This window comes from Aulonocara sp. 'chitande type north' Nkhata Bay, linkage group LG12 (genome assembly GCF_057382095.1).
Source record: "Aulonocara sp. 'chitande type north' Nkhata Bay isolate Kocher_YH1m ecotype deep benthic linkage group LG12, A_spYH_male_GT1.1, whole genome shotgun sequence".
NCBI classification, from domain to species: Eukaryota; Metazoa; Chordata; class Actinopteri; order Cichliformes; family Cichlidae; genus Aulonocara; species Aulonocara sp. 'chitande type north' Nkhata Bay.
In genome coordinates, this window is record NC_141355.1 from 40,202,026 (window position 1) to 40,214,202 (window position 12,177).

Genomic DNA, 12,177 nt, shown 5'->3' on the forward strand with positions numbered 1-12,177 from the left:
ACAAAAAGGTTACTGTTGACCTGGAGCTGCACCTGACCTCGCTGCACTGAGCCGTTCTCACCTGGAAGGGTGAGGCCACGGGTCGACTCTGGCTCAGCTGGATTTGTCCCAGAATTCCTTTTGTTCTGTAGCGGATGCTGATGTCCTGACTGAGGGCGGCTCGAGAGACAACTCTGCTGTACTCCGTTAATGTCTCCAGAGTCAAGAAGGTGTCCTGAGGGAGGTCAAAGGTCAACAAGAAGCGCAAAAGAGGTTAACAGAGAGGGGTTTTAGGTGGCAGGCCGAGTTTGGGGTGTATTTACCTGCACAGAGTAGAAACCTTCACCGTAGTGCTGATCCTGGGTCAGCCAGGACAGGATGGGTTTCGCATATGAGATCCTCCCCTTAAAAAACAACATTATTTTAAAATGTGAGGGGAACTACAGAAACACGCCCCCTACAGGCAGAGAGGAGAACTACAGAAACACGCCCCCTACAGGCAGAGAGGAAAACTACAGAAACACGCCCCCTACAGGCAGAGAAGGGAACTACAGAAACACGCCCCCTACAGGCAGAGAGGAGAACTACAGAAACACGCCCCCTACAGGCAGAGAGGAGAACTACAGAAACACGCCCCCTACAGGCAGAGAAGGGAACTACAGAAACACGCCCCCTACAGGCAGAGAGGAGAACTACAGAAACACGCCCCCTACAGGCAGAGAGAACTACAGAAACACGCCCCCTACAGGCAGAGAAGGGAACTACAGAAACACGCCCCCTACAGGCAGAGAAGGGAACTACAGAAACACGCCCCCTACAGGCAGAGAGGAGAACTACAGAAACACGCCCCCTACAGGCAGAGAGGGGAACTACAGAAACACGCCCCCTACAGGCAGAGAGGGGAAGTACAGAAACACGCCCCCTACAGGCAGAGAGGGGAACTACAGAAACACGCCCCCTACGGGCTGAGAGCAGAACTGCGGAACTTGAGAAAAGAGGAAAAACTAAAATATCAGCAGGAAGTCACAGCACCTTAACCAGCATAGTCAGTAGGACGTACGCCGTCATCTCCACCGTCACACCGCTAGATTGATCGGGCTTCAGCCAGTCAGATGTCACACTGGCCTCCTGCCAGTACCTGAGTACAGCAGGATTACCTGAACAAAAACACAAAAACAAGTTTAATTTCCTGAATCTTAAGCCTCTTTTCTACTGACACCTACTCAGCGCGACATTTTTAGGGGTTTTCATAAACTAGTAGTACCTGTTACTTTTTAGTACCAGGTACTACTCGATCTGAAAATGTCATGTCAGCAGGCTGCATGCCACTGATTGGCCAGGCAGTGATGTCACTTGATGAGTCATGAGACTGAGAATACAACCTGAACTGTTTGAAACCCAGCAGGGTGAGAAACCTACTTACTGGACTCCACCCAGACTGACGTGGTACTCAACTTTAATGCAAAACAACCAAAACCCAGTAGAGTTGAGCTGGTGTTGGAAACGAGGCATTAGTGATGGATGGAGCATGAGCAGTGGAAGGATGTGATACACGTCAGTGACTGTTTTCTGCCTTTCTTCTTACTGATGTATTAATGCCATAAACTTTAAAATCCCGAAATCAATGTAAAGGAAAAGAAGCACACTGACTTTTGAATATTATCAGGGATTCTTTGAGTGGTTTATAACAAATCCATCACACAATCAAACAGTAACTCAAAAAACTGCCATTCAGCAAACAGAGAGCCAATCAGAAAGAAGGAAACAAAAAAAACCACACACCTTTTTGCCGTGCCAGCTTCTCCAGGCTGCTGATGAGCTGGAAGGATATCATGCTGTTGGGGTCATGAAGGGTCAGCGCATAGGTCGCCACTGCACGTACGTAAACACTCTTCACACTGAGGGCATGCTGGGAAATGTAAGCTACGGCAGAACTAATACTGTCCTCGTGGATCTGAAAGCAGGACGGTTTATGAGCAGCTTCTTCAGTATTTGTTTAGCGCTCAGGTAGGCTGATGTGTTGAGTGATGAGACGAGGAGGTGTGGTCTCACCTGAAGCTGCAGGATCCGGTCTCTAATCTTTGTTGCTTTGTGTAGAGCAATCAGTGTAAAGGCTGTCAGATACACTGATTGGTCCACTGCATCTGTCCCCTCAGCCTGCAGCCAATCACAATACACAAAATTAACAAAGCTCTGTCTCACCACAAGAAACATTCAAGTGAGAACAGAAGAAGAAATGGAATAAGCGGAGGCAGAGACCAAGATTCTGTTGGATTTGTAGGGGGACTCCTCAGTGAAGGACCCGTCCGGCTGCTGAGCCTTGAACATCAGCCAGGTCAGAGACTCTGAGAGAGTCTGATGGTTCACGGAGACCACAGGTTCCGCCGCAGCCAGAGCCCTCACCACCAGGGCCGTGATCCTGACAGACAGCACAGAGGGACAGAAGTACCATGGTGTCATTCTCAGGACCAACCAGCAGATGGCACCAAAAGCACAAGGAGGAACCCGTGCAGATCCACGCGCTCACGTTTGATAAAAGCCAGTCTGGGCTGTACTACAGCAAAACATCTCACCTGAATGTGTTCATGTGTTTCTTTTATTTTAGGAAGCTATGCTGTTAAACTCAAATACTCCATTACAAGTGTGATCCTGTGAGATGGCTGACCACCCTGTCATAAAACCACAGGTCCATTCTGTCTCACCTGCAGACAGGTGAGGAGGACACTGCTCCCGAGGCTTTGATGTTTACCTACCAGGTGCTGGGCTCTCTATTCCTCCACATGCTGTAGCTCGAGTCTCCAAGTCTGAATGAACTGATGCTGACGAGGCCTACGCGCACACACACACACACGCACGCACGCACGCACGCACGCACGCACGCACGCACGCACACACACACACACACAGTAAATGAACTGTTAACCCTCTGTGCTACCATCGGGGCCTCTTCAGTGCCTCCTCACCCTCCCTGATCTTCCTCTTCATGTTAGCTGCACTCTTCTGGATGTCTTCTCCCAGCACGTTCCAGCTGCCTGATGCTTCCAGGTACTGAAACAGCTGGATGAGGGGGAGGAGGCCGCCGAGCTCCACCTCCGCTGATCCAACCGGCAGGCTGATGAGCTGCCGGAAGCCTTCGGGGTTGTGCCCCACTGACAGGACTTCCCCCAGCACCTCGCCTGGTACACAGAACAAACATGATTTTATTTGACATGCAACTGTGCAGCGAGAAATGCGTTCCACTTGTTACCATTGATTGTCAGCATCCTCTCCACATCCGTGTTGGGAACCATGTTGCTCGGCACTTGGTTCTTCAGCTCCACTGTCCTCTTCTCTGAGCCTGCAGGGCCACAAACAGCCCGAGACAGACTGACATCAGCAAGCACTTTAGGTGGAGCAGAGCTTCACAGAGCAGAGCCTACGCACCATACACTCCCTGTGGGTCGAGTCTTCCTCCAGAGCTCACCTCCCGCCTCACTCCTTCAGGCTGGAAACACAACCGAGATTAGCATCATTTTACAGACAGAAGTCTGGTTTCAGTCTTTAGACTGGAAACGCTGTTAGCAGCAGGTTGGCGAGAGCGTGGCTCTGCTAATGTGATTATTAGCATTTGTGTTTCTGTTCATTTTCATACTCCTGAGACAGTCCGTCCGTACGTACCACCACTCGCAGCTTCTTCTCCACGATGTCTGCCCGACTGTAGGGTGTTTTCAGGGTGAAGGTCAGGGTGTGCTCTCCAGGTTCCAGTCCCAGCAGGGTGAAGGTCACTGGTCCCACCCCTTTTCCTGGTATCTCGTTCCATTCGCATGCTGTAGAGCGAAGCCCTGCCTGCCCAATCACAGGCTGAGACTTGAGCAGGCAGATCGCCGGGCCGACTGTCAGCGTCACGCAGTACTGAGGGTGAAGACGGACAGAACAGAAGATTCTTCATCACTGAAGCCACAGCTACCCCATCCAAACCCTACAGGGATGCATGGCAAAGGATCATGGGATATGTAGTTGGGTGGTGTGTGTTGTGTACCCTAACGTGGTCGAGCAGCTGGTTGTACACGGACCCCTTCAGCTCCAGCTGCTCTCCTCTGACCACCTGATAGGGCAGCGGGACGTCCACGCTGAGCGGCAGACGGACCGACACCTGGACGGGATCTGCCACGCACATACCTGTCGGACAAACGGGAACCATCCGACTTTACTTATCCCTGCATACTGAGGGGCAGAAAACTGAAGAGCAAGGCACGCTTAAAAAGGAATAAATGAAAGAAACTCGCCGTTCTTGAACATGCCGACGGCCTTTATCTGCCACGTGGTGAGAGAGTCCGGCAGAGTCCTGCTGACCGCCAGCCGCCCTGAACTAATGACAGGAAACACAAGGACAGTCACAACAGTCCCTAAAGACAGGGAGGCGGATCTGTAACCAGCTGTGCTGCCTGGAGCATTAAAGCTGCCATCATTGTTGGGACCATGTGTAAACCTTAGTTAAAGGAAATGAATGTCTGACTTGCCAGGCATGGATTAGCTCTCAAACAGTATTTTCAACAGAACTTCTGGGACATGTTCTGTTTGGACACAGCTTCACATTTAATGGTTTTTCTTTCATCACTGTTTACAGTGTAAATTCTCACTGAAGGCATCAAACTGAATGAAAACGTGGAATTATGAAGTAAACCCAAACATGTTTTATATCCACCCTCTGCTTCGATTCCTGCTTCGCTCACTCTTGGCCTTCTCTCCACGAGCTTCATGAGGTCGTCTCCTGAAATGGTTTCCAACAGTCTTGAAGGAGTTCAGAGATGCTGAGCGTTTGTCGGGCCTTTGCCTTCACTCTGCGCTCCATCTCATCCCAAACCAGCTCCTCTGGGTTCAGGTCAGGTGACTGTGGAGGCCAGGCCTCCATCGCTCTCCTTCTTGGTCCTCACACAGCCTGGAGGTGTGTTTGGGGTCCTGTTGGAGAATAAATGATGGGACGGCATGTCGCTGCAGGATGCTGTGGTGGCCATGCTGGGTCAGTGTGCCTTCAGTTTGGAAGAAATCCCCAACAGTGTCACCATCACACCCCCTCCTCCATGCTTCACAGTGGGAACATGCACGTGGAGACCATCGTTCACCTTTTCTCCCCAAAGACACGGCAGGTGGAACCAAAGATCTCAGGTTTGGACTCATCAGACCAAAGCACAGATGGTCTGATGTCCATTTGTTGTGTTTCTTGGTCCAAACAAATCTCTTCTTGTTGCTTTATCTTAGTCGTGGTTTCTCAGCAGCTGTTTGACCATAAAGGTCTGATTCACACAGTCTCCTCTGAACATGTACAGATGTGTCTGCTACTGGAGCTCTGTGTGGCATCTGTCTGGGCTCTGATCTGAGCTGCTGCTACATGATCCCAGATGTCTTCAGTTTGTATCTACAATGTGGAAAGTAGCACCAATGAAGAAAGCCCACTAAATGAGAAGGTGTGTCCAGAGTTCTGACTGGTAGTGCAGATTCAATGCATTCAGTGCTATCACCTGTAAGACGTCCTGGTTTGAATCCACTCTCTGTGTGGAGTCGGCATGTTCTCCTCATGCCTGCTTCCTCCCACTCACATTACATTTACCGGTGATTTAAAACTGACTGTGAGTGGTTGTTTTCCTCTCTATGTTAGCCATGAAACAGACTGCTGACCTGTCTAGGGTTTACCCTGCTTCTTGCTCTATAACAGCTGGGATAGGCTCCACCCCTCTGTGACCCTGAGTTGGATAAGTGGAAAAAAGGAATGGAGCTGTCTTAGAAGAATGTTTCCTGCTGAGCTGCATCACTTTGAAAGCTCAGATTGTCATCTCAGAAGCCCCATCTTTTAGTAGTACAGACGTGTTTATGGGGGACAGCCAATCAGAAGAGCATTAGTTTGAAGGGGGTGGAGCTAAAACAGCTTGTTTCAGACAAGATGGTCTGAGGGTTGCACTGAGGCCCAGTATCAGATAAATACGCATTATTTCTAACTGTGAATCCTGCAAAGCTGCTCTGGTAGAGAACAGAACTACGGAGCTGGGACTGAGCAGAGTACTTTAATCGATTTTGTTCCTGAGGTGTGTTTGATGTCACCTGATGCGCTGCACCTCCCACATCCAGCTCTCTGGAAAGTAGCTCCGCACCAGAGAAGGAGCGAGGTCAAAGTCTGCACCCATTTCTGTACACAAACAAGAGTGCAACACACATTGACTTACACCTGCTCTGACATCATAATAAACTCTATAAACCAGTCAGAGAACAGCTGTCTGTATCAGCATACAGGAGCTGCTAACAGGTAATTCAGCTATGAAGTGAATATGTGCTGAACAGGTAGAGCAGCAGTGGATTGTAATAGCACAGAAATGAGCTCCTGCTGTTACGTTGGTATCATCAGAGTGTGATGCTGTAAACAGAAAAGTCCACACTGACCATTACGTGCAATGACGCTGCCTTGGTCGATGCTCCTCAGGAGATGCTCACAGCATTCTTGGTAGACCGTTACGCAGCGTTGACTTGCTGTCTCAGGTTGGAAGAACTTCCTGTTCTTGTGGACAAATACCTTAGCTTCATCAAGGCAGCTTGTATACGTTGGAGCACGCTTCATCCCATTTTCACAGCACACTTTGAATTTACCATATCTTGCCGCTAGACAGACAGAAGGACACCCTTTACTTTACATCCACCACTGATTTATCCCCCATCATTACAAACATGTCAGCAAAACACACAGGTGAAGGTGTGTGTGTTAAACACATATCTATCTAATAGACTCCAGTGTGTGCATGTAAATGGAGAGTCCTCTTCACACACTGAGGTTAATTATGGAGTTCCACAGGGTTCAGTGCTAGGACCAATTCTGTTTACATTATACATGCTTCCCTTAGGCAGCATCATTAGAAGACATAGCATACATTTACACTGCTATGCAGATGACACCCAGCTCTATCTGTCCATGAAGCCAGATAACACACACCAATGAGTTAAACTGCAGGAATGTCTTAAAGACATAAAGACCTGGATGGCCGCTAACTTTCTGCTTCTTAATTCAGATCAAACTGAGGTTATTGTACTCGGCCCTGAAAATCTTAGACTCTTAAATTCAATTCAGCTAAATTACATACTTATATATAAATGGTGGTCACTGGGTGCTGGACAGTGGCTTTGTCTACTGATAAGGATAAGATGGGTTAAATGGCAGTGACTGAAAGAACGAGATCATGGCCTCTCCCTTAGAGACAGGGTGAGAAGTTCAGCCATCCGGGAGTGACTCAAACTAGAGCCAGCTGAGGTGGTTCGGGCATCTGACAAGGATGCCTCCTGGGTGAGGCCCCGGGGCAGACCCCGGACACGCTGGAGTCAGTAGGTGGCTGGGGAGAGGGAGGTCTGGGCTTCTCTGCTTGGGCTGCTGCCCCTGCGACCCTGGTCGCTGGTCACTTGTTGGATGTGAAGAAGTGAAATGTCAGAGATTTCTGCTTATCCTTGTCAGTGGGTGGAGCCTATTACAGCTACCGTACTGTGAGAGACGGGGTCCACCCTGGACAGGTCGCCAGGCTGATGCAGGGCAGTCAAACTTTAATCAGACACAATTTTTGCCATGTATTCTCTGCGGAGTGTGATTATGCTGTGTTTGAGTCACACCAACCAACGTGATGCTCAAATGAGCAGATTGACGGGACAACATGGAACAGAAAGGAAACATGCTGCTGCAGTCTCACCTTTTGCCTTTTTCTCCGGTTCGGTCAGAGCTCGCTTTGCACGCACGACAGCTGTGCACGCCTCATCTGAAACACCATAACCAAAGCACGAGTGAGCCATGCAGCACTTTAACCGCAGCGTCTCCCTTCACTCATTTACTGACTGACGTACTGCTGGTCGAGGGGGCCGTGTTGGCGTTGGTGATGAAGGTGAGGCCGGCCAGACGGAAAACATCTGCGCTGTCTTTACCGCCGCCTCCACCGCAGCCCAGGTCGCTCTGCTCGATGTGACGAAGAACCTGCGGGTCAAAGTTCATTCTGTCAGTTGTCAACACGTGGAAATTGAAATATCGTCCCTTAAAGTCAGAGTCGACATAAAGGGCCATCAGTTTGTTGTTGTGTCTGTTTTTAATGACAAACCGAAGCAAACTGCCTCGGATAAAACGGTATGATTTTGGTGTTACCATGGAAACAGGGTCTCGGTAGTTGGGCCGTAGGGTAAAGATGGCGGCGTCGACAGCAGACAGCGCCACCAGGCCATCCTGATTGGCCCTCACATCCAGCTGGAGTTGTTCCTTGGGCTTGTAGTACTGCTCACCCAGAGACATGTCAGTCTACCACACACGCACACACACACACACACACACACACACACACACACACACACACACACACACACACACACACACACACACACACACAAAGGATCAGCGATGTTCAATGTGCTGACCAGAAGCTTGCAGGAAGTGCACAAACATACGCGACAACACTGACACAGAACCTTTTCTGGTTTTTATGAAGTCCTAACTATCCATCAGGTTTCTCCCGCTTATCCAAAGACAGCCATGGTGACTTTGGATAAGCGGGTACTCCAGGCATCCTCCGCTCTACAGACACTTTCCAGCTTCTCCTCTGGGATCACGATGTGCTCCAAGGCCAGATAAGATATACAAATAACCTCTCCAGAGGGATCTGGGCCTGTGCAGAGGCATCAGAGCCCAGAACACCTCCTTCCTGACCAGTGAGGTCACAGTCCACATCCCAGAAACCACATCTGTAATGTTAAGGGTCAACACATCTTCCACCCAGCCTGTCCCTGTGGGTGGCGACTCCACAGAGACGGGATCATGGCAGGTATTCAGCCCTCTGAATTCAGCCCTGCCCACCAACCTCTACTCTGGGGTCCAGATTCAGGAGGGGGCCCTGGTTTTTCACTTCCAGTGAGGTTATCCAGCACAGAGATTTCTGTTTCTCTCTGGTATTTTGAAGCGTTAACTGCTCTAGTGCTGAGAGGCTGTTCTGTCCTGGGCTCAGACACACAGAAGTTGAAGGTGCAGGCAGGGTTTGAGCCACCAGGCATCAACCATCAGCTAACAGCTAACACCACACTGATGCCCATGCTGTGCGGTCTCACAGCAAGCAAACTGGTCTCAGGATTGCACTCAGGATTAGGCTTGCACTGGTCTATTAGCTTTAAGTCATCCCGAGGTTCGACTCTTGGATTACAGGTCCGGAGCTTCAGGTTTTCTTGGGTTTTTGGTTCCTGTTGGATATGAAGAAGCGTGACCCCCATTTCACACCTGCAGCACCTCCCTGCCCCCCTGAAACCTCGTGTCGGTCTTATTCCAGGCGTGTTTACCTTCCTTGACGTCCGTTTGAACACATCATTACACCAGACTCTGGAGCGACAAACCACAGGCTGTTGTGTGATGTTGTACCTGGAGCCCGCTGATGCATCTGTCTTCGACGGCCAGCCACACGGAGTCGGCCACCAGCTCGGATGTCCCCTCTCCAAACAGGATGTAGTAGACCAGCACCCTGATGGACGGCACCATGGCGGGCGTCACTTGAAAGCTCAGGCTATGTTTGTTGTCAGCGTTGGAGAGAACCTTCTGGCTGCCGAAATCCACCACCTTCCCTTTAGAGATCACCTGAGGGAGCGCGGCACAATGTTGTGAGAAATAATACAAACAGGAACAGCAGCATCGTGTGGCAGCTTCTCCTCACCAGGTAGCTGATGGTTGTGATGGGAATGTAGGAGGGCGTGGCCGAGTACACGCTGAGACGCGGTGGTCGTCCCACCTGGAGGCCGGGACCCATCAGCGGGGCGTCGATGTAGAGATAACGTTGGTTTGGCGAGTAATAAGCGACCGCCGTCAGAGTCAGACTGCTCTGACTGGCTGCTGGGAGGGTGGAGTCATCCGTCTGAAACTGTCAACAACAGCAAGGGGAGATGTTAGCAACAAGTACACAACTAAACAATAAGTCCACACCATCATGACATGAAGTTAAAATTTAAAAGACAAATAAACAACAACGAGTGAAGAAGCAGACAAGACGGGAAAAAGTAAACAACGAAATACAAACAAAATAAATAAACAGTAAATAAAATAAGAAAACAAGGAAACAACACGTAAAAAACAAACTAAAGAAGCACACAGGAAACAGATCTGAGCAACACTTCCTGTCTTCTTTCTTTGGTCATTGTCACACAGTCACATGATCACGTGCTCACAAATCCAGCACGGCTAATTTTACCTGTCCCTGAGACACACACATCTAAAGCACCTGCAACGCCCACCTTGAGAACAGCCCTGACTCCATCACCAGGTGTGTTGCAGATGAAGAAAGTGAGGCCGTTTGATTCGCTGGTGGAGCTGCCGGTGCAGGACATGGCCTCGAGGTCCCTCCCCTGTCTGAACAGCTCATTCTCCACCAGACTGACCTGAACACCTCTCACTGGCTTGTCCATGTGATCCTTCACCTGCACCTGTAGAGACACGGTGAAACAGCAACAATGGACAAACTGCTTTAAACTCGAGGAGTGTTACAGAGATGTACAGGGAGTGCAGAGTTATTAGGCAAATGAGTATTTTGTCCACATCATCCTCTTCATGCATGTTGTCTTACTCCAAGCTGTATAGGCTCGAAAGCCTACTACCAATTAAGCATATTAGGTGATGTGCATCTCTGTAATGAGAAGGGGTGTGGTCTAATGACATCAACACCCTATATCAGGTGTGCATAATTATTAGGCAACGTCCTTTCCTTTGGCAAAATGGGTCAAAAGAAGGACTTGACAGGCTCAGAAAAGTCAAAAATAGTGAGATATCTTGCAGAGGGATGCAGCAGTCTCAAAATTGCAAAGCTTCTGAAGCGTGATCATCGAACAATCAAGCGTTTTATTCAAAATAGTCAACAGGGTCGCAAGAAGCGTGTGGAAAAACCAAGGCGCCAAATAACTCCCCATGAACTGAGAAAAGTCAAGCGTGCAGCTGCCAAGATGCCACTTGCCACCAGTTTGGCCATATTTCAGAGCTGCAACATCACTGGAGTGCCCAAAAGCACAAGGTGTGCAATACTCAGAGACATGGCCAAGGTAAGAAAGGCTGAAAGACGACCACCACTGAACAAGACACACAAGCTGAAACGTCAAGACTGGGCCAAGAAATATCTCAAGACTGGTTTTTCTAAGGTTTTATGGACTGATGAAATGAGAGTGAGTCTTGATGGGCCAGATGGATGGGCCCGTGGCTGGATTGGTAAAGGGCAGAGAGCTCCAGTCCCACTCAGACGCCAGCAAGGTGGAGGTGGAGTACTGGTTTGGGCTGGTATCATCAAAGATGAGCTTGTGGGGCCTTTTCGGGTTGAGGATGGAGTCAAGCTCAACTCCCAGTCCTACTGCCAGTTTCTGGAAGACACCTTCTTCAAGCAGTGGTACAGGAAGAAGTCTGCATCCTTCAAGAAAAACATGATTTTCATGCAGGACAATGCTCCATCACACGCGTCCAAGTACTCCACAGCGTGGCTGGCAAGAAAGGGTATAAAAGAAGAAAAACTAATGACATGGCCTCCTTGTTCACCTGATCTGAACCCCATTGAGAACCTGTGGTCCATCATCAAATGTGAGATTTACAAGGAGGGAAAACAGTACACCTCTCTGAACAGTGTCTGGGAGGCTGTGGTTGCTGCTGCACGCAATGTTGATGGTGAACAGATCAAAACACTGACAGAATCCATGGATGGCAGGCTTTTGAGTGTCCTTGCAAAGAAAGGTGGCTATATTGGTCGCTGATTTGTTTTTGTTTTGTTTTTGAATGTCAGAAATGTATATTTGTGAATGTGGAGATGTTATATTGGTTTCACTGGTAAAAATAAATAATTGAAATGGGTATATATTTGTTTTTTGTTAAGTTGCCTAATAATTATGCACAGTAATAGTCACCTGCACACACAGATATCCCCCTAAAATAGCTAAAACTAAGAACAAACTAAAAACTACTTCCAAAAACATTCAGCTTTGATATTAATGAGTTTTTTGGGTTCATTGAGAACATGGTTGTTGTTCAATAATAAAATTATTCCTCAAAAATACAACTTGCCTAATAATTCTGCACTCCCTGTATTTGTGTTAGTTGCAGCTGTCTCAGAGAAGATTAATGGATGTAGGACATGTGCAGAGGAGGATGCTGTGATGGGAGGAGGTGGATGATCCTCTGTGGCCACTCCTAAAAGAAGAAGA

The 12,177-nt window shown here is 48.9% G+C and overlaps 1 protein-coding gene across 1 annotated transcript in view; it reads right to left on the minus strand.

Moving 5' to 3' along the window:
* c5 (complement component 5) overlaps window positions 1-12,177 on the minus strand; it is a 36,012-nt gene that overhangs the window by 10,126 nt on the left and 13,709 nt on the right. The window contains exons 11-31 of the mRNA XM_086257853.1: window positions 10,237-10,425; window positions 9,663-9,866; window positions 9,374-9,586; window positions 8,120-8,269; window positions 7,828-7,954; window positions 7,677-7,742; window positions 6,391-6,606; window positions 6,055-6,139; window positions 4,245-4,327; window positions 3,998-4,137; window positions 3,637-3,870; window positions 3,403-3,463; window positions 3,227-3,316; window positions 2,943-3,155; window positions 2,733-2,808; window positions 2,239-2,398; window positions 2,032-2,136; window positions 1,762-1,933; window positions 1,012-1,136; window positions 303-383; window positions 62-214 (exon numbers count right to left, since the gene is read on the minus strand). Coding sequence (XP_086113979.1) covers window positions 62-214; window positions 303-383; window positions 1,012-1,136; window positions 1,762-1,933; window positions 2,032-2,136; window positions 2,239-2,398; window positions 2,733-2,808; window positions 2,943-3,155; window positions 3,227-3,316; window positions 3,403-3,463; window positions 3,637-3,870; window positions 3,998-4,137; window positions 4,245-4,327; window positions 6,055-6,139; window positions 6,391-6,606; window positions 7,677-7,742; window positions 7,828-7,954; window positions 8,120-8,269; window positions 9,374-9,586; window positions 9,663-9,866; window positions 10,237-10,425 — 2,943 coding nt within the window. The remainder of the gene's footprint in view (window positions 1-61; window positions 215-302; window positions 384-1,011; window positions 1,137-1,761; window positions 1,934-2,031; window positions 2,137-2,238; window positions 2,399-2,732; window positions 2,809-2,942; window positions 3,156-3,226; window positions 3,317-3,402; window positions 3,464-3,636; window positions 3,871-3,997; window positions 4,138-4,244; window positions 4,328-6,054; window positions 6,140-6,390; window positions 6,607-7,676; window positions 7,743-7,827; window positions 7,955-8,119; window positions 8,270-9,373; window positions 9,587-9,662; window positions 9,867-10,236; window positions 10,426-12,177) is intronic.